The sequence below is a fragment of the Nelusetta ayraudi genome, unplaced genomic scaffold, assembly GCF_046127955.1.
Source record: "Nelusetta ayraudi isolate G7.1 ecotype Tasmania unplaced genomic scaffold, CSIRO-AGI_Nayr_v1 ptg000042l, whole genome shotgun sequence".
NCBI lineage: Eukaryota > Metazoa > Chordata > Actinopteri > Tetraodontiformes > Monacanthidae > Nelusetta > Nelusetta ayraudi.
Genome location: NW_027466092.1, coordinates 19178988 through 19202500, shown reverse-complemented (window position 1 = coordinate 19202500; position 23513 = coordinate 19178988). Strand labels below are relative to the sequence as shown.

General features: G+C 44.1%; 4 protein-coding genes across 4 annotated transcripts in view; 1 reads left to right on the top strand and 3 right to left on the bottom strand.

Annotated features, from left to right (window-relative positions):
- The window catches only part of ttc39b (tetratricopeptide repeat domain 39B), an 11619-nt gene extending 1923 nt beyond the window's left edge, over nt 1-9696 (bottom strand). The window contains exons 1-19 of the mRNA XM_076035286.1: nt 9348-9696; nt 4905-4939; nt 4620-4724; nt 4072-4203; nt 3888-3958; nt 3719-3786; nt 3560-3624; nt 3315-3420; nt 3144-3209; nt 2918-3026; nt 2746-2813; nt 2584-2643; nt 2317-2478; nt 2105-2196; nt 1857-1977; nt 1224-1335; nt 908-1025; nt 692-808; nt 1-587 (exon numbers count right to left, since the gene is read on the bottom strand). The exon at nt 1-587 is cut by the window's left edge and continues 1923 nt beyond it. Of these exons, the coding sequence (XP_075891401.1) occupies nt 491-587; nt 692-808; nt 908-1025; nt 1224-1335; nt 1857-1977; nt 2105-2196; nt 2317-2478; nt 2584-2643; nt 2746-2813; nt 2918-3026; nt 3144-3209; nt 3315-3420; nt 3560-3624; nt 3719-3786; nt 3888-3958; nt 4072-4203; nt 4620-4724; nt 4905-4939; nt 9348-9395 (1752 nt within the window). The 5' untranslated portion in view covers nt 9396-9696 and the 3' untranslated portion in view covers nt 1-490. The remainder of the gene's footprint in view (nt 588-691; nt 809-907; nt 1026-1223; nt 1336-1856; nt 1978-2104; nt 2197-2316; nt 2479-2583; nt 2644-2745; nt 2814-2917; nt 3027-3143; nt 3210-3314; nt 3421-3559; nt 3625-3718; nt 3787-3887; nt 3959-4071; nt 4204-4619; nt 4725-4904; nt 4940-9347) is intronic.
- Nucleotides 9697-11283: 1587 nt separating this feature from the next.
- LOC142894129 (tubulin alpha-1 chain-like) lies at nt 11284-13141 on the top strand. The gene is made up of 3 exons (XM_076035288.1): nt 11284-11552; nt 11649-11797; nt 12074-13141. The coding sequence occupies exons 1-3, from the start codon at nt 11432-11434 to the stop codon at nt 13052-13054; spliced, it is 1251 nt and encodes a 416-aa protein (XP_075891403.1). The 5' UTR covers nt 11284-11431; the 3' UTR covers nt 13055-13141.
- Nucleotides 13142-13922: 781 nt separating this feature from the next.
- psip1b (PC4 and SFRS1 interacting protein 1b) lies at nt 13923-20393 on the bottom strand. The gene is made up of 12 exons (XM_076035284.1): nt 20230-20393; nt 19512-19621; nt 19364-19428; nt 19154-19292; nt 18383-19024; nt 18168-18222; nt 17278-18002; nt 17072-17181; nt 15766-16927; nt 14988-15089; nt 14585-14898; nt 13923-14357 (listed from the first exon to the last, which is right to left on the bottom strand). Exons 2-11 carry the CDS (start codon nt 19593-19595, stop codon nt 14587-14589), a joined length of 3396 nt encoding a protein of 1131 aa, XP_075891399.1. The 5' UTR covers nt 19596-19621; nt 20230-20393; the 3' UTR covers nt 13923-14357; nt 14585-14586.
- Nucleotides 20394-20992: 599 nt separating this feature from the next.
- Nucleotides 20993-23460, bottom strand: wdr55 (WD repeat domain 55). The gene is made up of 4 exons (XM_076035287.1): nt 22881-23460; nt 22479-22585; nt 21863-22132; nt 20993-21761 (listed from the first exon to the last, which is right to left on the bottom strand). Exons 1-4 carry the CDS (start codon nt 23436-23438, stop codon nt 21425-21427), a joined length of 1272 nt encoding a protein of 423 aa, XP_075891402.1. The 5' UTR covers nt 23439-23460; the 3' UTR covers nt 20993-21424.
- Nucleotides 23461-23513: the final 53 nt, after the last annotated feature.

The following is a 23513-nucleotide window of genomic DNA, read 5'->3' as shown; positions in this document are numbered from 1 at the left end:
TATATTTTTTTTTTTAAAAAGCAGAGGTAAAATATAAACAATGTAGCATCTAGCTTAGCTTAAGGCTCGGACTTGTTTGGTAGTAATTGCTTTAGCGTACGGGTAACTTGTTCAGATGGAGTGTGGTAGCGGCAGAATAACTTGAGGGGGGCAAGCAGAAGAGATCGAAGGTTCTCTCGCAGCTTCACATGACAAACAAAGCAGGAGTTCAAACTATCTACTTCAAAATACCTCCGGGTGGACGAGCCCTGAGACTGACTCGGGGCTTGATGTTTCAGAGGAGGAACCCCAAGTTGGACAAGTTCATCTTTAAATAATCTCATCCATCCACACAAATAAATATTTTAAATAAAAAGGTTGCTCGCATTGGAGGGAGAAAAGAAAAGAGTCCTGTTGGAGGTGCGATTCCAGCTTCTTCATTGATAGGAACGTCATTCCCTCCTGGCTCGCACTCGTTATCCTTAATTTAGCCAGAGCTGTTTGCCGAGTGCTATGGAGTGCTGACAGGTGATCCTTTGAGGCTGTTGAGTGCAGCGTGGATCCTGAAGTGTAATCTGGACTCCATGGAGTAATCCTTGTAGTTTGTCCTGAACAAAAATGGCAAAGTCGAACGATGGCAATCATCCACACTGACATAAAGAGAGACAAACAAGAGTTGTGTGGAGGAAAAGTTGTGTGCGGTAGAACGTACTTGGCATTTTCGATGTATGAGGTTGCTTTTGCGATGTCTCCCTGTTGTTTATACAGCAGACCCAACTCGTAGAGCGTGAAGGGAATCAGGAAGTGATCGTATCTGATGCGACTCTCGCTAAAAGAAACAAACGTCTCTCATCCCCGTTTCTCGAAAAAAAACAATGCACCGACTCTTAACTTATTGTGCCTGTGTGCGTGTGTGCATGCATGTTACCTGGACAGCACCTGCGTGAAGCACAGCTCAGCCTGTAGTAACCTGCCCAGGTGCTTCAGGCAGAGGCCCTTTAACATCTGGATGAGGCAGCTGTCGTCTGGATGGAACTCAGATGGATCTGAACCGAATTCGGGGACACAAAGAAAAACAAAGAAGCAAACATTTTAATGCCTTTCGTAATGTTTTAAAATCAGAATTCATCCAAAAATATGAGAAGCTGAGCCGAGGCCTGAGAACTAGACCCAGTGGAACTCCTCAGCTCAGACTTCTGGCACTAGCATGTGTTATCGCCACAGCAGCAGCGTTATTTTCTCACGTGGGTCGCTTCGGAGCTTCTCCTCAGCCGATTCTACGGTGACCAGCAGGGACTCTGTTAAGTCAGCTCTTTTCCCAACTATGGTGAAACCGTTCCAGACGTACATCATCTCCTGCAAAGATTGTGTCATTTTGTCAGTTGGCACTTTGCCCAAAGAGAGCCACTGCTTCAAAGGTTAAGTGTGTAATATTTGGAGATTTTGAAGAAGAAACAGCGCCGTCAAGTGGCTACATTTCAAATTGCCATGTCTTTTACTCTTCCTCCCCCTCCTGAGCTTGCAAGTAAACTACGGTGGCCTGCGCACTCAAATCTGGATACCTCGTCCACCTTCTCCTTCGTTGGTTTATGCGAAGACGCGGGCAGTCACCCTAATTATAAAACTCTGCGTCAGGCGGGTAGGATTGTCCACACCAGGCTTCCTTAGATATATAGCGGTGCAAGATGGCAGCTAACTGGTAGCAAAAACCTTGCTGTATGCATATTCTTATATGTATATGAGACCCGTTCTAAGGGTAGAAAACCAAATGACTTTTATTAACGTATCAATGGGCAGTATGTTAAACTTTTGCCAATTTAAAAATAATCAATCAAGCCAAATATTACACACTGGAGTGTGAAGGTGCGTGAGTGTACCAGCGCCGGGACGACCAGGGGGATGGGGCTGGAACCCTTGTAGCGCCTCGACTTCCTCACAGCGAACTTCTCCGTCGGGATGGACTTCCCCGCCAGACGCTGCTTCAGGCCTTCCACCTGCCTGCACACACAACACACCCGTTGCACAGCACAACAACACACCAGGCCCTGGACCATAACTTTAGGCCAAGCAGAAGTCACTAAAAGATGTGAAGTGAGTTTGTGACTTTTCAATCAGGCGGACTGACCTGAAGAGCTCAACGAGGTCCTCCCCTGTCTTCTTCACCTCCTCTTCTGACATCATGCTGAGGATAGCTGCCTTCTGGTACACATAAATAGCCTGTGGAGGGACGAAGTAGCGAGGGAAGGTAAGTGTTTCACCTAGAAGCTCTTAGAAGTCTTTAAAAAAAAAAGAAGATTTCGTCAACCTGAGAAATCTGATCAGCGTGCGAGTTCTTACCTTGGACCAGCGGCTCTCCTTGCACAGCAGGTCAGCGTAGCGGTACGCCTGCTGCCACTCCTGCTGGTACGAGTGAGTCCACATCAGTTCCCAGTAACACATGTGGTGGATCTGCTTCCACTCCTGCTGGCTGCCGATGCATTCCTCGTACTTCACCCGGGCCTTCAAGCACAAATTCACATTTGTGACCAGTCACGTTAAGGAACAATGTTGAAGATCCTGCTCCTGGCATGTGGAATGAACTGTGTCAGTTTTCCTAACACGTACCGTCTCAAAGTTTCCTCTCAGGGCAGCAATGCGAGCAGAGTAGAAGAGAATAATGGATCCCTTGAGAAGAAAATGGAAGTGGATCAACGTTAATTGTTAAAGCTTTTAATGTAGTTAAATGTAAAGTGGTTCTTTTTCTGCTTTTCTTTGACTTTGACGTACCTTGGGGTATTTGTGCTGATACGGCTCCAGGAGGGTTTCAGCTTCCACCAAGTTCCCCTCTCCAGTTCCTGGTTAAAAATGATAACATTCATTTCATCAATATCAATACTTTTGTTCCATTCAGATGAAGCTTCTTTTATCTGTGAAAAGGGGAAAGATTCGGGTCACTGACCAAGTACCAGTGACACGTAGGTGTTGTAGAAGAGGAGAGTCAGGGCGCAGAGGATGGATCTCAGACTGTGACTGGAGGCTCCGTCCCTCAACTGGGACAAACCGAAACCCTGTAAAGAGTAAAAAAAAAAGAAAAATGTTGGTTTGATGACTATCGGACATAATCATAACATGTCCATTGCAGGTGGTTTGAGAATGTTGTCTAGACAGAAGAGTGTTGCACTGACTCTGTTCCCGGAAAATCCGATAAACTCCAGCAACCTCAAAATTCTCTGAGGGAGGAGCGACAACATCTGAAAGATATTATAAAAAAAAAATTAAAAAGAAAACTTTTTAAATCTTCACAAAATAATAAGATTTAACAACCAAAAACTGTTTGCGAAAAAAAAAACTCCCACCAGGTTAAAGGAGCCGATTCCCAACTTGACTCCGCCCTCAAACTGTCTGAACAAATCAGACTGACCAGCCAGACCCTGAGCGCCATTCAGCATATTCTGACAGTCCCTATTGGAGGACACACAGACACACAGACACAGGAAAGGCTTCGTTATCCTCACCAAAGTGTTTGCCTGTTCCTGAATGTGCGGTCGGGAAAACTGAAGTTGAAATTTTCCCGTCAATGACGCTGACATCAGTCACTCACTTATAAATCTGATAGCTCGTTCGAATCTTGATGCCTCCTTTGATAAAACTGATCATGTTTTCGTCCTGATGGAGAAGCAGACAGAGACGGGCGGTTGGAGAAGATATTCTTTTTTTTAAACCTCAATGAAATACGCAGCGACACGGCAAAAGTAGTGACCTGCACGAACGTCAGAGTGGCTTTCTGCAGCAAACACTCGGCATAGCAGATCTCTGCGTGCATCTCCTCTGCAGACAGACAAGAGCAACACAAGGACCCCATCACTCCAAGACACACATCCATGAGAGCCGTCAGTCAAATGCTGCAGGCAGGACAGGACTCCGCCTACCTTCCTGGAAGTTAGACTGTTTGCTAATCAGACTGGAGAGAGATCCCACCACCGAGTTCCTCTTCCTGAACCTGCAGAGGGTTTTTAAGACACTGTGACTGACACGCACGCACGCACACACACACACACACACACACACACACACACACACACTTTGACATTGTGTTTATCTGTGGCATCTCACCTCTGACATGTGTGCAACGCCTCCTTGATCGTTTGCATGGCCGCCTGGATGTCTCTTTGCTCAAAAGTCATGGTTGCCTGCATCACCAGGATGCTGCTATAACCCAACGCATGGTACATGCTGTCCTTCCACCTAAGCACAAAAAAGTAGAAAAAAATGACCAAATGAATATATAATATACATAAAAGCAACAGCAGAACAAGTAGGGTTAGTAAAGGTTGTCATAGATTATCAAAGTGGGTATTTTCATGTCACTTATAACGTTATATGAGTTCTGTATTACTAAACGTGAAGTACAAAGTCACGCTCTGACATTCATCAACCTAAGCAAGACTGATTATTAAGTTATCTTTGCTGCATGTGCATGCAAATGTGCAGCTATTCTACACGTCAAGCTACATGGACAAGCGATTGTTTTTGTTACTTCATAATGCCGGCACTCCTAGCACTGTCTCGTGGCTTTCTGTTCGAACATTTATAGGTGTGCCACTGCCTTGCGCCAAAACAGTTTGTGGAACCATTGTCATAGACAGTTGTTGCAGGGTTACCATGGTCTGAGGAGGTCCAGAGCTTCAGAGAACTTGTCATTTAGGACCAGGTTGAGAGCACACTGAGTCTCTTGGATGGCTGTGTGGAGGTCCATCTGACAGGCCCTGTGTAATACACACACACACACACACACACACACACACACACACACACACACAACACAGAGGAGACAGGAAGCTGTTTTCACTTTTGCAGAAACCAGTGACAGAAACACAGCCACACATCCAGTTGTAAACTGTGCTGTACTCTGATGAACGTGGGTGTGTGTGGGGTGTCTAACTCACGCAGGTATCCGGTCGAAGGCATCCTCAAAGCATTCCTGCGAACAGAAACACAGCGTGGTTAGCAAGATCAACTCATCCTGGTCAGTCGGGATCACTTCTGAGGTCCCATGTCAGGATGAGGATAGTCCAAATCTGCTCAAAAACACAGTTTGGGACAGTATAACTGTCACTGTAACTGTAAACGTCATGGGAAATTTTCACAACAACAATATTTCTCAGGACACCTTTGCAAGCACTGCATTTATCTTCACGTAGACAAGTTAATGTTCACATATCTTCACACCATCATTATATCAAAAAAGGGATTCCTCTGATCAGTTCAGGCATGAGGTTTTCCCTCTTTCCCATTATGCACTTATAAGGCCGTCTAGTGCATACTGCCATCTAGTGATAGTAAGGGGAACTGCAGTTACACACTCTTGGACCCTCTGTTGTGGAGGCTGCTGATTGGCTCTATCAGTTTTCTATATAAATCACACACACAGACAGACACACAGACAGACATGCACACACACACACACACACACACACACACACACACACACACACACACACACACACGAGAGCCACAGTAGCGCGCTAATAATAGCCTCCCTGTGGTTCCTTACATAATAACGTCCAGCTGCAGTAGCACACAGGGGGAGTCTGCAGAGCTGCAGCTCAGCAACACATGAAACACACGCTGTGACCCACTTCAACCCACCGTCCACTTGACAGTCTGCGTGTTGCAGATGCATCAAGAGCCGCTGACACCGCACGACACAGGGGAAACGTGTCTCTCTGTCCTCTTGTGTCATGAAAATGTCCCAGGAGGCATTTCTCATGTGCCACGTGGTCAGCAGGGTCACATTCTTGCCAGCGCTTTCTAGAAGAAGTTTCATACCAGCATGAAGAAACAGACGCAAAACTTGGTCTGCTCAGTGTCAAGCAGGCTAGATGTTTGGATAGAAATGACCTCTTGTCTGTCTGGCTCGTGGTGGGAGAAGATATAATTTGCCAAGGCCGCGTTCACTCCATGCTAGCAGAATGGAGCAGGTAGTCGAGACAGAAAGAAGCGAAGGAAGAATGAAACTAATGCCAAGAATTCAGTGGGGGGAGGTTGTAGGACAGGCAGTGTCACATGAAAATAACAGTGTGAAATACAGCCAGACGCTCGGCGCGCACTTTTTCACACCCTTTTAAGCTCTCTCTTCTCTAACAGATGCTCAGACTAACAGGACATTGTGGTGATTCTCTCAGCCTGCAATATTTGTAGCTGTCAACACACACACACACACACATATATACACACACACACACACACGTGGCACGTCACTATGGGAGAGTGTCATTATAAAAAGACGTTGAACCGGTCAGAGCAGCACATTACTAAAAAGCGTAACACGTGGCTGAATGGGCATGACCGCTGCAGTTTTAGTGCCTGGGGTGTGGAACAGCCTTGGACCTGCCACAACAGGTGAGGGTTTCACTTCTAGCAGGGTGAAGGTCAGAAGGTGTGGTGGGGGGGGGAGTCACCAGTGTAGCGCCGAACAAGTGGTCAATGTCCCAAAAAGCTTCTCTGGTGACAGCAGCCTTCTCATGAATTAGTAAAGGCCCTAGGCCAGTGTCTTGTTACCAAACACCACAAACACACCAAGTACACTGATAAAGGCTCAGAAACAAGAGAACAGAGCCAAAGAACCTGCTCTTAGTGGTCCTTCAAAATGTAAATAGTGAGGGCAGCTCCCATATGGACAGAGGATTAGAGTTTCCTCACAGTAAGAAGTTCTGGGGCTCCAGAGTCTTTCTTTGTAAATGTGCCAATGTCCTCTTTGTTTCTGCATGCAAACCATTTGACACATACTGTAGGTCTTGTCCACAAGTATTTGCCTCATAACCCTGCGCAAGAGTAAACAAACAACCAAACAGATGTATGTTTGGACAAAGTGATGGCTGCGACCAAGGACCAGGCAAAAATCGCTTTCACATCAAATCACATTGGGGTCCCCCTAGACAGTCCAAACCACAGAGACCTTTTCACTTCACTTAGATGCTTTGCATGTTTACAGTACTGAACCGCAGAAATCTCACAACTCCGCCTACAAGTTTGGCACCGCTAGTAGGTCATCTTTTAATCACAACACTCCACCATGCCCTTCCCTAAGTCTACAAGATTCCACAAAATGTCATGATTACCAATGAAAACTGTACGCAGCTCACAGGAAGCCTTCTTACTTGATGGCAGTAAAGCCTACCAGGCGTTTCACTATGCAGAAGAAACAGGAAGCCCTGCTGTGCTGTAGCAGACAGAGGCCTCCTTCTTTTGCCTATATAATCACATTCCGCTAAATCAGCTTGCCACACAGTTGTTTATGTGCATCACATGATGCTCAGAGGTACGTAAACTCTTTCACTTTACAACTGTTTGTCAATGACATTCAAATTCACATCTAAATGTTCAGAAACACCAAGAAATTACCTGAAATTCTAAATAATTTTGGCCTTGGAAAAAGCATATAGATTTAACAAAATAAAGAAAGCTGCTGTTTTTTCAGAAGCAACCTTTTCAGAGAACCTCGTCAGAAACTCCAGTCAATTATAAAATCAACTTAACCATCTGAAGGGCTTAAAAAATAAGCTTGATTTCTAATCGTCTGAGTTGCGACAGGAAAATTAGGCAGCTCAAATGGAAACTAAATGACGGCTTGTGTTCACTGCTTAACTGCAGTCTGGTAGACATAAAGAGGTCAAGGGCTCAATGCAACTCATTGGATCCCATCAGAGCAGAGTGTGCTTTCTCTACCAATGTTTTGTGTTGTTTGCGTTGTGTTGCTGAGCAGTGAGGCTGGACAATAACCTCACCACTTTGTTGAGGATCTAATTCTCAAACATAGTTTAACTCACATTCTTGCCAGCTCAAGTGAAATCAGCTGAATTCCGCCCTAATAGGATGAGTTAGACTGGAGACTGACCAGACAGACTGCTATTTGTGAGTTCAACGTGAGGAGATAAACTGGTGAGCTATGACGCAGGACCACCTGAGAAACCTGGAGCAAGGCGACATTAATAAGATCTCGAGCCTCCCCCAGTCTATAGCGTTCGGTTCCTGTAACTCCTTGAAAGCTTTTCACCATGCTTTTAAGAGCCTGTCAACAAAGAAGAAAGCCGCAATAACAAACAAAATCTCTAGACTGATTGCTGGAAGAAAAAGACAAACATTAAAAGAACCCAGGAATCGATGACAATATGCATGGCTTAGAGACGGTGGAGCTACAATCTACACAATTCGCAGAAGCGTTCAGTGCACTTTTCCTTTAGTGTATTTAGTTCTCACACAGAGACAGTTACATGTAAAAAGTTGTTAACACATTTCAGACACCAGAGCTTAATATCCATGGGTGAATACAACAAACATGGCAACAGTTCCGTCCCTACTCCAGCTCTCTGGTGGTGCACAAGGCTGCGGCTGGAATTTGATCTCCCATTTACATAAACATACGCACGCAGGCACACACCTAAGCTGATTATACTCTGCAGGAAGAGTGATATAATAATTAGCTCCCTATAGTAAGTCCATCTGTCCAGAACAAAGGAGAAGAGACACCCAAGTGTCCATTTTGAACCAGACATAAAGACAGAAACAAAAAAAATCCAAAATAAATAATGCTGCAACTGAATCAAATGGGAGTTTCTAAACTGTAGCTTTAGAAAGAAAGAAACACTTGTGGTAGCGCTCAGCCAGCTGTTTGATATAAATCTCAGTGTAAGATCAAGTCATCCTCCAGCTACTGCACAAGACACTCGCAGGTTGCAAACATTAAAAAAATAATAATAATAAAATAAAAAAAAAGCAAACATTTTCTAAAATGTCATTGGACAACTCACAGATACACAGATGTAAAGTGAGATTAACTCATCATGTGTAACTGGAGGAGTTGTGTAACAACCAAGGCAAATACATAGAAATGTATTTAATCATAACATGACAGGAGGAATCTGGTCATACTAATATAATGTCTGACTCAAATGACTTCACCATAGTCCTGATTAATAATCATATCTAAAATGGTTAGTCAACAGTGTATGGTGATAGCAAAAGGATATTGGGTTAAAAGGCACTATACATTCAGAGATAAGCAGGTAAGTTGAGTATAATAGCCAAATACCGAGTGAATAAGGTTTGACTGAATGAGTTGTCTTACAATTGGCAACACTTACAAATAAAATGATACAAACACCGACACAAATACTATAATGACGTTTAAACGACGTTTTCATATCATTCACACGTCTGAAGATAGGGTTAGGGTTAGATGATGCTTCTCTTAATAATCACATCAAAAGCGGACAAACTGACTGCGGAGCTGTGCGCCGTGTGCATGTCCAGCAACACAGACAAAGATAACAGTTGGCAGGAATCGTGCGAAGCCGACAGGATGGACGCGAAGGGTGATTAGAACCCACCTCCTCTTCCTCCTCCTCGACCGGCGCTCCGTTGCCGACGTGGGCCATGTCCACTAAGCTGGCTGTCCGCTCGGGTTTCTCCTTCCGCACTCCTCCTTCTATTGGACCAAAAACACTCCCATTTCCCTTCTTCGCTATTTACCGCACCTCCCTATTCTTCTCGCTCTATGCCGATAAGTGATGCGTTTAATTGCAACAGAGGTCTTCCGTCTTTCCCCGCGTCGTCCGGGAGGCAGCGGTTCGGACGGAGCGCCGACCCTGTGCGCCCTTCCGTGCAGGGGTTGTCGGGGAGGTGGGAGGGCCACACGTCTGCGTTTCTCTCTCTCTCTCTCTCTCTCTCTCTCTCTCTCTCTCTCTCTCTCGCTCTTTCTCTTTCCCTCTCTCTCTCGGACACGCACACACACGCGCGCGATCGAGGGAGCGAGCGAGCGAGCGAACGCGAACGCAGAGGGAGAACACGCCTACCGTGCATCCCTTTCGCCCGCCCACTTTCGACGCCACGGCAGATGGGTGGCCAATCAGAGTGCACCGTGTTCACCTGCTACGCGAGAACGCACCCATCATGTTCACACTCACGCTCTCCAGAATGACGTGCTGATATGGATACAACTCAATTTGACTAATTTTGTAACGAAATCACATCAAGTTCAGGCACAGCTGTGTTTTGGGAAATCTCTCGTGATGAATATACCCTTTGTGGCATTAAGTGTGTGTGTGTGTGTGTGTGTGTGTGTGTGTGTGTGTGTGTGTGTGTGTGTGTGTGTGTGTGTGTGTGTGTGTGTGTGTGCATTAGATAGCTGTAAAGCATGATTAGCACCCCCCAATGTGCCAGGCTCAACTTTAGTGTGTTTGAATGATGCAAACAAAACAAATAATAACTTTAAAAAAAAAACTGATCAAGAGAAACACAGGGGCTTCACTGAGAGCAAAGTGGAAGCGTGTCTTCTTGTGCATCACATCACAACTGATGTGAACTGACAATTCCAAAGTACCAAAATAAGAGGATTTAGGCCGCATGGAAATACCTAATGAAAAAAGTAAGAACTTTGAATATAAAGTCATAATTCTGGTATGGACTTCAGGCTGTTTTTTGTTTTCAGCTCAGAACTTTATGGATTTTTTTTCTTTCCTTTTTTACAGGTCACAATTCTGGGATTGAAGTCAGAATTCCAGATAAATATTTTCACACGCTGTGCAAAACTTCATATTGATATTCTTTGTTTGTTCTAAACAGCTTAATAGGGCAATTAGGGGCTCAAAGCAACGTTTGTTGCATTCTTTGACAACCTTGAGAACTTTTCTTCTTCATTTCCACAATATTCAAAACTGTTTTGTGTCAGGTAAAAATGGTAAGTCAAATTTTCCTTAAAAAAAAAAAGATTAGATAATAAATGAGAAAATTTTATTTTAAAGAATTAAATCTCAAGGGAGCACTCAGCTCAACTGTATATGGAAAGAACAATAAAGAAGGCAGTATCTAAAAAGCAACTATAATGGCAGGTCGTCCTCATTCTCTGTTAGTTGGAGCCTTGAGATAGTTCAAAATCGCCTGTTGCTGTCTCTATAGTTATTCAAGTAGGTACATTTACTTGAGGGCTGCATTGATAACAAAAGGGGATACGCCAACTCATATGGACTATGGCAATAGGAATTTTTGCCAAAATGTTGAACTATCCCTTTTAGGGCGGGGTCAAGGGGGTGAGAGGCCGACAAATTGTGGCCTGAGCTTGTAATTTAGAATAGTGGGATAGAACTCTGCCTGTTATTCTGACCTTTATGAAGTTGATGTTGGCGATAAAGTTCTGTTCTTCTAAATCTATTCTATTTATTCTGACTTTAGTGATATTAACTATTATTATTGTGCCATTGATTTGATTAATGACAGCTTGCATCTATACTATTACTGTGCTTTTCATCTACTCTTTACTGCTCTTCTTCTCTCATTGTGTTAATCATCAACATACAACTTTTTTTTCATCCAGCGTGAGTGCATCTCTATCCACATTGGTCAGGCTGGAGTCCAGATCGGCAATGCTTGCTGGGAGCTGTACTGCTTGGAGCATGGGATTCAGCCAAATGGGCAAATGCCCACCGAGAGGACCATTGGAGGTGGGGATGATTCCTTCAACACCTTCTTCAGTGAGACTGGAGCTGGGAAGCATGTACCAAGAGCTGTGTTTGTAGACTTGGAGCCCTCTGTAATAGGTATGTATATATAAAAAGGTGAGTGGAAAATTGACTCAAGTAACTTGTTTATTTGCCTACATACTCAGTTTCATGTTTCATGTTTATGTCCTTTAGATGAGGTGCGCACTGGGACATACCGTCAGCTGTTCCACCCTGAGCAGCTGATCACTGGCAAGGAGGATGCAGCCAACAACTATGCCCGTGGACACTACACTGTGGGAAAAGAGCTCATTGACATGGTGCTGGACAGAATCCGGAAATTGGTAGGCATTAGTTTCAAATTTGTCTCCAGGTTTTAAAATAAATGGATTTCACTGGAGGCAGATTTATTTTAATTTACAAGTGAGACTTTTCTGAGTTTTAATCAGTGAGGAATAAACCCCTTAATCCCTGTGACAGCCAGAGGCATTACAGTGACTCTGAACTGGTAATCTGCTTGCAGTCAACTCAGATGTGTCAACATTTTTATTTCTAAATTTGAACAAGTGAGATCAATTGGAATGTGTCGTCATTCCCATAACTGCTCCGTCTTTTCCCAGGCTGACCAGTGCACTGGCCTCCAGGGATTCCTGGTGTTCCACAGCTTTGGAGGTGGTACTGGTTCTGGTTTCACCTCCTTGCTAATGGAGCGACTGTCTGTTGACTATGGCAAGAAGTCCAAGTTGGAGTTCTCTATATACCCAGCTCCGCAGGTATCCACTGCTGTGGTGGAGCCGTACAACTCCATCCTGACCACCCACACCACACTAGAGCACTCCGACTGTGCCATCATGGTGGATAACGAAGCCATCTACGATATCTGTCGTAGGAACCTTGACATTGAGCGTCCTTCATATTCCAACCTGAACAGGTTGATTGGTCAGATTGTTTCGTCCATTACTGCTGCACTTCGTTTTGATGGCGCTTTAAATGTTGATCTGACAGAGTTTCAGACCAACTTGGTGCCTTACCCCCGCATCCACTTTCCTCTGGCAACCTATGCTCCGGTCATCTCTGCAGAGAAGGCTTACCACGAGCAGCTCTCTGTGGCTGAGATCACCAATGCCTGCTTTGAGCCAGCCAATCAATTGGTGAAGTGCGACCCTCGCCATGGCAAGTACATGGCGTGCTGTATGCTGTACCGAGGCGACGTGGTTCCCAAAGATGTGAACGCCGCCATTGCCACAATCAAGACGAAGCGCACCATCCAGTTTGTGGACTGGTGCCCCACTGGTTTCAAGGTTGGCATTAACTTCCAACCACCAACTGTGGTTCCTGGAGGAGACCTGGCCAAGGTGCAGAGGGCAGTGTGTATGCTGAGCAACACCACAGCCATTGCTGAGGCCTGGGCGCGTCTCGACCACAAGTTTGACCTAATGTACGCCAAACGTGCCTTCGTCCACTGGTACGTGGGAGAGGGTATGGAGGAGGGAGAGTTCAGTGAGGCCAGAGAGGATATGGCTGCACTGGAAAAAGATTACGAGGAGGTGGGAACGGAGAGCCTGGGAGAAGGTGGTGAAGAAGAGGGAGGAGATGCCTAGGTGTCATTACCATTATTAAGGTACGCATTACTATGAAGTCTCTGACTTTTTCCCCTTTTAACAATAAAGCTCACTACCCTAAAATTATTATGTTTGTTTCTTATTAAACAGCATTTTTAACATTTTCTTCTTCATTGTGTGACTTAGTGCTTCCAATTTACTACATTTAGTGTACTGCATTTTCAGAAATTCCTATATTTGAATTTGCAAATGAGTTGGTTGGTTATATGCATCACCGTGCAGCCACGGCAACTCCCAAGAGTTCTACGCGTACAATTTTTACCATCAAAAGTAGAGTCTCTGAACTATCACTTGTGGCTACCAACTTAAAGCCTTGAGGACTATTTAAGCACAAACATGGGTTCAAAGTCATGTACATTGAAAATAGCATTACAGATTGAAAGACACTCAGTGACATGCCAGCTTCTTTTTAATATTTAGAACTTTAGAGCTTTTGCCATTAAAGGCCAACATAACTGTTCGCCAATTTGTAAACTGCCATGTCAAATTTCTATATTAAAAAAACACTAACAATATTACATAAAACGGCCGCATGGAAACAACTTTAAAGTCTGTACGCAAGTAATATATAAAAAGTTTAAAAAAAACAAACAAAAAAAAACATCCCACATATTTTTTTTAAAGAAAAAAACTAATTGAGAAACAAAAAACTAATTTAACAGCGTCAATACATCAAGTTCAAGAAAATGTTCACACTTCAACAGATTTGGGAACCACTGAGTAAGTCACAACTGGAAAGATGAATCTATGTAATGCTGCCCTCTGTGTGGAGAGGACCTATGCTTGATGATAGCAGGATTTAAGATGGAAACATTCAAACCATAGGTCAACTACAGTGGTCAAACACCAGGGTTGGTTTTGACTTAAAGATTGCTGAAAAACATGTTTGAGGAAATTAAAACAAAACAAAACAAGGAAAACAAAGATATCCTAGTAGTGTTGGGCTAACGCACGAATCAAAAATTGAACGCAATGATTTTCGTGACATGAAACCTACACAGTCCACTGTGAAGAATGTTAATGCAATTGTGTTAAACAAATAAAAGCAGTTGTCAAATCCGCGTATTGGAACTATTCAGTGGCAGTCATACCACAGTTAGCTTCTCCACTGTGTAAAAAAGTAGAATAAAAACACTCTTGCCATTGAATAACAGAAATAAATAACTAATGCTGTATCGTTGAGTCTGACTGTAGCATTGTAAGCCAGGTTGGAAAATGTCTTCCGGAAGTTTCAGGCCCAGAGCAAAAAATCCACTGGGGCTTCCGCAGCAGTCCATGACAGCTGGAACGAAAAGGAACACATGAAAATGTGTCTTACAAATAAATGCAAAGATGACCAGTGTCCACCGTTGAAGAGAGAATCTGTAAATTCTAATCTTTAAAAAAAAAAGGGTGTCATCCGTGAATACGATCAATGCAGATGATCACTGCTGGATGCTTCGGGCTCAGTTCCAAAAGCACTCCTTTTAACGACTCAATAAAATGTAATGATTAAACTAATGTAAATACCTTCATCTCACGTCTCTCTGCACTTCGCCCTCTGCTCCTCCCTCGGCCTCCTCCGCTCCTCCATCAGCACTCTTTCTGCCCTGCACCTGACCCACGCGCATCTTCACCTCCTGCACGAGCTCCGCGTCCGCCGTCCTCTTCTTGTAGCGTTCTGCGCGCTGGGCCTCCTCCCTCTCCTTCTCCTCCAACAGGGTGTGCAAAAAGCCGGCACTCACCACCTCCTCACCCTCCCCCAGGAGGTAGGCGTTTTTGAAGCGGTTGTACAACATGGAGGCCTTGTCCATGATGGTCTGGCTGGCTCGGTAGCACCTCAGCTTCAGGGACAAGACAAGACCACGTTTCAGTCCAAGCGCTGTTTTTGGATGCAGTTGGTTTTTAAATCACTGTTCCTCTCATTGTATACCTTTCTCAGTGTGACGACCAGCTCAGTGTGTCTCTGGATGTGTTTGGACGTCACATAAACCATACTCAGCTGATCCAGCGCCATCAGGCACTTGTTGATGTCCTAGAAAATAAACACACACAAAAAGGAACATTTCAGAATGAAATGATGTCAAGACTCTGGCAGCAGCAGAGGAAGAGGAAGAGGAAGAGGAAGAGGAAGAGGAAGAGAACATTTAATAGCCGCTCTTATTCACATTCGTCAATCAAACTAAATAAATAAATACATAAATAAATAAATGAATGAATAAAACTTTTACATAAGCACGTCACTAATAAATAATTCCCCCTCTGTCACCGCACACAACGCACCGTTAAAAGTCCACATTTCAATAAAATCCAAGTCCCCTGGTCTCTTGCAAAACATGAAATCAACATGGAGTCTGGACCGGATCAATTTTTTGCAGATGACCGAGGGATCGACCTCTGCCCCATAGTTCATCTTCCTCTTACGGCTCAACCACACCCCCAGCTTAGCCTGGCTTAAAACAAAGATTAAAACCTGGCCTTTCCTCTTGCTCAGAAGATGAAGAAGAACTTTATTCATCCCATATTTGGGAAATTTGCAGCAACGTATGCAGTGCAAAGAGAAGAATTCAAAATAGTTCAAAGAGTGAATTATTAACTGTGAAAAGATAGAAGAGAGCTGCTGTAAGTCGCAATTAAAAGGAAAAATGTTTCTAGACTACGTGTAAGAGGCCAAACTAACTGAGGGTGCAGAGAGTGATTAGTGCTCTCACAGGGTTGTCGGTCTTCAGGGAGATCCTGATGTCTCCGTGGATTCGGTGCAGTGTCGAGTCAGTGAGCGTCATGGTTGAACTCTTCCTCTGCCTCTTCACCCTCTCTCCATCCGAGGAGTCACTCTTCTTCTCGTCTGCCTCTTCCTCCTCTTTCCCACAGATGTCTGGCTGCTCTTGTTCGGTCTCGGAGCTTGCCGTTGAGGTTTTGTCACTTTGACTTTCCAGCATACTCCTCTGCGGTTTTGCCACTTTGGTGGCCGTCCCCTCAGACTCTGTCCGCACTTTGTTTTCAGCCTTGGGTTCCTCCTTCTGTTGCGATTCCCTTTCGGGTTTTCCCTTCTTTTCATCCTCTCTCACCTTTTTCACGGCCATTGCCCCATTTCCTGCCTTACTTTCATTCTTCTTCCCTGAGGATGTTGCAGAATCTTTCTCCAACCTTTTCTGTTCTCCTTCATAACTGCGTCTCATTCTTTTATCCTTCTCAACTATTGTTAACTTTTCTTTTTTGGCCACATTTGTAGTCTTCTCTTTGTCGGACTTCCCCTCAACTACTGCACTTTCTGCATTTTTCTCCTCCACACTCCCTCGGCCTTTTGTCTCTGGCTCATTTGACTTTTCTCTGTTGCTTTCCACCTTCTCTTTACTGTCCTTCTCCTCAGTATTTTTCTTCTCCTCCTCCACCTCTGCTGCCTTTATCACTCCTCCAATTACTGTCTTCATCTGAACCTTTGCCTTTTGTCCAGCTGATGCTTTCACAATCTTACCGATGATTTTTCTCTCGTTCTTCTCTTCCTGTTTTTGCTTTTTTGTATCATCGGTGCTCCTCTCCTCATCCTTTGTTTCCTTGTCTTTCTTCTCTTCTGGCTTCATCCTATCGTCATCCTTTACTCCGAGGTCCTTTCCTTTCTCTTTTACTTCATGTGGCATTTTGGCTTTTAGTGGTTCCACCTTCTGTTCATCCTTCTTCACTTCCATTGTCTCTCCCCGCTTCGTCTTTTTATCATCTTTTTGTTTGTCCTCTGTTGTGTTTTCCAGCCTCTTTGGTACTCGTTTCCCCTCTGTTATCTTCTCCGTAATTGTTGTGGTGATCTTTGACTGTTTGGCCCTCTTCTTGTCTGATGCTTTTGGACCACTTTTCTTCTGTGCTCTGTCTAAGGTTTTCCTGCAGAGGATGAATAAATTCTTTTTCATTAATTTTTGTATGACACGCACATTGACTGAAAGCATGCAAATGAGTGTGTTTGTGCGCGTTTGTGTGTGTGTGTGTGTGTGTGTGTGTGTGTGTGTGTGTGTGTGCACGCCTTACAAGTAGCTGTTTGATGCCTCCCTCCTCCTTCTCCCTCCTCTGCCGGCCTTCAGCAGACCTCTCAGAGATTTTAGTACACTATCCCTCTTGGCTGCCAGGTGGTGCTGTCGCTGCACATTAATATAAAGAACAAATAAAACCATAAAAAGACGCTTATTGAAATGTTATCTTTAGCACTAACTTCTGAGTGTAAAAGAAGATTTTACCTCATTATCCACCAGGGGGCTCTCTTTCTTCTTACTCGTCTCTGTTTCTGATGTGTCTTCATCTAGCTGCATCTCTTCTTTCTTTTCATCCTCAGAAGCAACCTTCCTTTTCTTCTTTATTCCCTTGTCACCAGCTTTACTTTCCTTCTCTCCATCTTCCTCCTCGTCCTCCTCCCCCCTCACCTTTGTCTCAACCTCCTCTTCCGGTGCCCCCTTTGCTTTCCTCTTCCACCCTCGCTTCTTCCCCACAGTCCTCACCGTCACTTCAGTGACTTGTTGCTTCTCTGTTGATCCTATCCATTCTCTTGTTCCAGTTCCAGGTCCCCTTCCTCTCCTCCCCCTCACCCCCCTCTTCCCCTGCCTTGGTTTCGTTTCCTTCTTCTTCTCGCTCTCAATTATTCTCCTCCTTTTCGTCACTACTTCCTTCTTGGATTCTGTGTCTTCGTCCTGCTTTGTTTTCTTGTGTCTCTCCGCCTCTTCTGTCTCATTCTCCTCCTTTCTTTTCCTTCCTCCACGCTTTGCTACAGGCTTCTCCATCATCAATGCTTTCTTTCCATCATCCTGGTTTTCCGGACACATTTCCTTGGGCATTTCCTTTCCTTCCTTCTTCTTCCTAAACCCTTGACTCCCTGCGGACTGCTCGTTGTCTTCCTCTGTCTTCTTCTCCTCCTTTTCGAGACTCTTACTTGATTGTTCTGTCTCAATTGACCTCGGTGTCTTGCCGACTGTTGGAGACAAGGTGTTAAGGTGTTGCACACACACACACACACACACACACACACACACACACACACACACACACACACACACACACACACACACACACACACACACACACACGTATATATATATTCATATATATATATCAGTTGCATACATGAGTGCAGTACCTGCAGTGTTTGCTTCAGCAGCATCGACTGGCTTCATCTGCTGTTCAGCAACAACCTGAAACCAGAACTTAGAATATTTATTTCATTTACTTTTCTGTAAATCAGTCATTAATTTTAATAGGAACAGCATGGAAAAATAAATTAACTGTGGCAATAAAAAAGCAAAGTTATTATGTTGTGGATGACTTCCCTGACATTACACAGTAGTCAGTTACCTTGCATGCTTTTCTCCTGGTAGCCACAGGTTTGGTAGCCTCCTCTGTGTCTCCACAGGAACTCGACCCAGTCGGCTGAGACATTGCGCCGAGGTCTTTTGCTTGCGAGAGAACATCTGGAGATTTTTCTCTCTCAGTGGACATAGTGTTGGTTTCAGCTGCAGATTCTCCATCGTTTGGTTCCTCTCCTGGTTTGTGAGAGGCCGTTTCAGAAGCTGTGGAAGAATCTGTTGTTGTAGTTCCAGCGGTGGTCTCAGTGGGGGCACTCCTCGGTTTCCTGCCTCTCCTCTTCATTACAACAGCTGGAGCATCTGTCGCCGTGACAACTACTGATGTCTTTGTGGAGTCTGGAGTGGTTTCCCCTGGAGCAGATCTCAATGTTGCTCTCCTTGCAGCGAGAGCCCCCACAGCAGTGCTTCCCTTCACATTTGAGCGTCTTCTACGAACAACTGTACTGTTACCCTGTTCAGTTGTAGGTGTACTACAGGCTTTTTTCACCTCCTCATCTGTCACCTGCTTGGAAGGTTCTGTTTGGGGTGATATGGTCAATTTAGCAGGTGCAGTCTTTGGGGTGGAGGTTGGTTTAGCAGCTGAAGTATTAGGTGATGACGCTGGTTTAGGGGGAGTAGTTTGTGCGTTGTTCTGCAGACACATTAGACAAGAGTAAAAAAAATTCTTAAACCTACATTCTAGATTTATATATTTGCAGAAACCTTTTCTTTTCTCAAGGCTACAAATAAAATATTTTCTTTGGAAATATGAACCACTGACTCTGGGTTTGCTTCCAACTCCGGGTGTGTTCTGGATTTCCCACATCCCTTCTGTGAAGCCTTTGATGCGAACGCCACTGCTGCCATACTTCACCTTGTTACCAACAAACGGGACAATGTTCTTCGGTGGAAGGTGACCTCTGGAAGGGAGAGATAAGGTCTGAGTTCAGTCAGGAACAGACATCATCACGCAGAAGCTGTGTGTACTCACATTTGGTGGGTCCCGAAGAAGAAGACGGGGACACGCTTCTTGTAGTCGCTCTCTGACTTGCACACCTGAACAAGAAATGTCACTTGAGCTATCAAAATACACTAGTACACAACCAGTTATATGTGTTTCTAGGTGTCTGTGTTGTCACCCTTGCTGGCCACGGAGGGAAGCCCTTCATCTTGGCGAAAACCAGGTCTCCAGGTTTAAAGTGCTCTCCGGTTTTTCCTGGCATCCTTCTACCTCAACTGGCTGATGGGACTTTGTAAAAGAAGACACTTTGACAAAAACATTCTGCTGGTGTTCTGCTACAGTACAACATACATACAAAACGACCTCCATTAAGAGGAGGTCGTACTTCATTTAATCAAAAGAGATGGTTCTTATTTCTGCAAAGTCTTAATAAAAACAATCGGATTCACTCAACAAAACGTATATCGAAGTTGTATAGTTTAATTTTGAGATAAAACAAATGCACTACTGACCCATAGTAAAATAAATTACAGGTATATCCATGCTTAATATGCTCATATTAGCAGATAATGCGAATACTGTTTGGATTCGCATTATCTGCTAATCTATTTCTGACGCAAGTGTCAGTGAACTCGCCAAAATGCTAACTGTGCGCTAACACAGCTTTGGAAAAACATAAATAAAAACGGTAGAAACTGGCATCTTTATAAATAGTCCTCCATTTAACTATGTTCGGTTTGAAGTGAGATAGCCTGGGTAAATCGTGAGTTTTCATTCTGAGCTGCATGTTCGTTCTTCCTTGTTTACAAATACAGGCATGCTAATGCTGACGATCCCCGCAGCCATTTAAAGGCAAAGACATCCCATAATTATCCGTGTTTACATTTCACACTTACCGGGGATAGAAAGTAATCGCTGGCAGAGAGAATGTACGTGCTTTTTCGGTGAGAAGAGAAGCTTCTTGTCCCACTGTTGAATTTACATGTAAGGCGCCATGTTGTCAATGACGACTGACATTGTGTCACGTGACATTTGGAGTTTCCGGTTCCCGCCTTCGGTTGGACTGTTCCAATACGTTATATTTTTCTGCAACAGAGATGAGCAAAGACCCGCCCATACGTGCTTCTGGTCTGGTTGGGGTTTTGCGTCAGAGGCAAGTAGTTGTGACCACTCAAGTACGATCAAGTACAGTGGCCAATAGGAAGCAATTAGGGGCGGGGCATTGTGATGCCTGCAGAAAAAATCACGAGAAGAACCAATTTTGTGCGCAAATAATAAGGGGAAAAAATGAATAGATTTGCCTGCAATGAAAGATACTCATAAATACATAAAGCATTGCCAAAATTATTTTGGTGGTCCCCATTTAAAAAAAATTTTTTTTTACTTGAGTCTTGGATCTTGAGTCTTGAGTTTATTTTCAGAATTAACTTAAAAATTTTATTTCAACAAATGTTCTTAGTATACAAAATCACTATGGAGAGATTAAAGACTTTAAATTATTACTCTATACTACATAGGTCAATGTTGAACATCTCAGACTCTTTGACACAAAGCTTTATTCAAAAATATTCTTTGCACATGTGTAGATGGAAATAAATTTAAAATATAGAAACACTGAGACTGCACCAAAAAGTAAAAGTCAGCAACACAAGCCTGTAATTGTAATGTGTGGCATTTATGTGTTAATTAAATGGATTCTTGGGATTGCAATGTCTTTTTCTAGTGACACCTTCAGACATGCTTGCTATTCATTCTGTAAAATATTATTAATCTTATATGCATATGTGAGAGAAAAAAAAAAAAAAAAAAAAAAAAAGAGTGGGTGAAAGAAAGAGTGTTTTCTTCTCTGGCTTATTTGGAGCCAACTATATGTTTCATAGCTGACACAACATAGTTACAATTGAAGGATTTCCTTTCTTGGTCCCCGCTGTATCAGAATGAGGCAGCAACACAGTGTGAATCAGAGGTTTACTTCACTCTTCTGTCATGCATCTTTGTGCAACATTATAAGTGCACATTGATAACTTTGCCACTAACACCTGAAGGCACGGTAAGGACACATAAAAAAAAACACAAGAAAGCACTCTTGTTTTAATCGCTGCCACTGTCACTATCGCTGTCGTCGTCATCCTCTCCTTCTTGTTCTTCTGCCTTCTTCTCCGTTTCATCAACAAGTCCTGAGAAAAAGTCATTGTCTCCATGTGCTTTCTTGGTGAGGGACTTCATTCGTCCATCTTTTTTCTTTCTCTTACGATAATCATTCACAACCATTTTAGATAAACCGGAAATGTCCCAGAACTTTAAGAGCTGGTCATGGGCAGTGCTAACCAAGAAATGGGAATCCTGTGACTTGGCAAGTTCTTCGACTGGTTCGCCGACATGCTGGCCAATGCATCCGATGACCCGGTTTGGGAGAAGGTTGACGGCTCTAAAGACAAAAAAAACAATGTTACCATTAGCAAAACATTCTGGTAAGAATCATGGTGGGATAATACAAGTGTTGAGCCTGCTGTGGGCTGCTCTACTCACCGAATGTAGCCATCAGTGGAGGCAGTGCACATGATGCTGTCAGTGACAGGTACGATGCACTCCACTGACTCAGCTTTGATGGCAAAGCGGTCACTGGTGGCTCCAAAGCCGTTCCAGTTAAAGATGTACAAAGTACCTTCGCTGGAGCCGCACACCACCTTCCTTCCCCGCTTCATCAGCACCACTGAGGTCAGATCAGCACTCTGGTACTCAGACAGTAGCTCGAACCGCCGCCGCTTGATGTTGAAGACGCCCATCATGCCATCGCCACTGAGATTCACACACAAACACACGCCATGTTAGCATAGCATAACAGTTTCCACTGTTATGCGGACGATAAACAGTCATATCTGTCATTTAAAGCCGATGATCAGTTAGTTAAATTATAAACTTGCCTAAGTGAAATCCAAACTTGGATGATACAAAATTTCCTGATGCTCAATACCAGTAAAAGTGAGGTTATTATTGTGGACCCGAGGGAGCTTAGAGACAAAAATTTCCAATGGTCAAATCACCTTAAACATGACCACAGCTTAGAGGTGACCACTGGTTTAGATTTTAATACCATGGTGCATCAAGATACACATAGACAAGTGCCAATACGTCAACCTTTTACCTTGTTGTGAGTAGGATTCTCTTGGCCTGGTCCACAGCGATGTCACTGATGTAATCCTCGTGGTGTTTCAGGTCCATTATGGAAGTCCCCTTCCTCATATCCCACAACTTCAGACATAAACACAAAATATTTTCAAGAAACAAATAAAGAATCAGAGAAATACCAGGGTGAGGTTTATAGAAATTATACTTCAAGACAGTTTTAACAGTTTTATAACACTTATTCAGATTTAATAAATAATCAATAAGGTATATGATACTGTCAGTCACTAATGAGTCTGTACATCCGAAAACAGTCCAAAGTAGAGCTGCAGATACATTTAACAAAGGCTGCTCCTCTCCTCAATCAGGTTAATATTGACTGGTGAATATATAAACAATTTGATAAGAGCTCATCCCGCACCTTGACGGTGCCCCCGTCATCCCCAGTGGCCAGGATGTTCTCGTCCACCAGCAGGAGACTGTTGATGGGGACGTCGTGCGCTCGGCGAATTCTCGTCACCAACTGTCCTCTTTCCGCGTCCAGCAGGTGGACCGCCTTATCGCGAGAAACACTGTACAGTTTCAGTCCATCGGCGGAGAAGCGCACTTGGCGACACGACTTCATGTGGTGTCCCGACGACCACAACTCCCTGTTCTCCCCTTCCGTGCACGAGTAAGAATAGGCGTACACGTCCCCGTCCACGTCCCCGCATACCACCATGTCCCTGTGCGGGTGGAAAGCCACCGTGTTGGCAATCGCTTCCAACTTAATGTCCTCCGGTGTGTCTCGAATCCTCGGCCCTGGTGGCTCGTCACCCTCGTTGTCTTCTTCATCATCCGGATCGTTGTCTGGATCCTGGGTGTTCAGCTCCGAGTTTGGATCGGAGTTTTTCGTTATTTCTGAGGCCTCTGCTGGATCCGGAATAATAACATGTGCCTCTGTGTGCACCGGTTCCATGTGTTCTGCCGACGCTGCCATATTGTTTTGATTGTTCTTCTTCTACGCTTCTCACCATAAACGCTTACAACAGAACAGTTGATTGCACCGCCATCT

Bases quoted from the DNA above. Each gene is read 5' to 3' on its own strand.
- LOC142894129 (XM_076035288.1), top strand. From the start codon at position 11,432: ATGCCCACCGAGAGGACCATTGGAGGTGGGGATGATTCCTTCAACACC. The intron at 11,553-11,648 runs GTATGTATATAT...TATGTCCTTTAG, and splicing joins CTTGGAGCCCTCTGTAATAG to ATGAGGTGCGCACTGGGACA. The intron at 11,798-12,073 runs GTAGGCATTAGT...GTCTTTTCCCAG, and splicing joins TGGACAGAATCCGGAAATTG to GCTGACCAGTGCACTGGCCT.
- psip1b (XM_076035284.1), bottom strand. From the start codon at position 19,595: ATGCCAGGAAAAACCGGAGAGCACTTTAAACCTGGAGACCTGGTTTTC. The intron at 18,003-18,167 runs GTACTGCACTCA...TGTCTCCAACAG, and splicing joins TGCTGAAGCAAACACTGCAG to TCGGCAAGACACCGAGGTCA. The intron at 17,182-17,277 runs GTAAAATCTTCT...ATTAATGTGCAG, and splicing joins GCCCCCTGGTGGATAATGAG to CGACAGCACCACCTGGCAGC.
- wdr55 (XM_076035287.1), bottom strand. From the start codon at position 23,438: ATGGCAGCGTCGGCAGAACACATGGAACCGGTGCACACAGAGGCACAT. The intron at 22,586-22,880 runs GTGCGGGATGAG...TTATGTCTGAAG, and splicing joins ATGACGGGGGCACCGTCAAG to TTGTGGGATATGAGGAAGGG. The intron at 21,762-21,862 runs GTGAGTAGAGCA...TTTTGTCTTTAG, and splicing joins TCCACTGATGGCTACATTCG to AGCCGTCAACCTTCTCCCAA.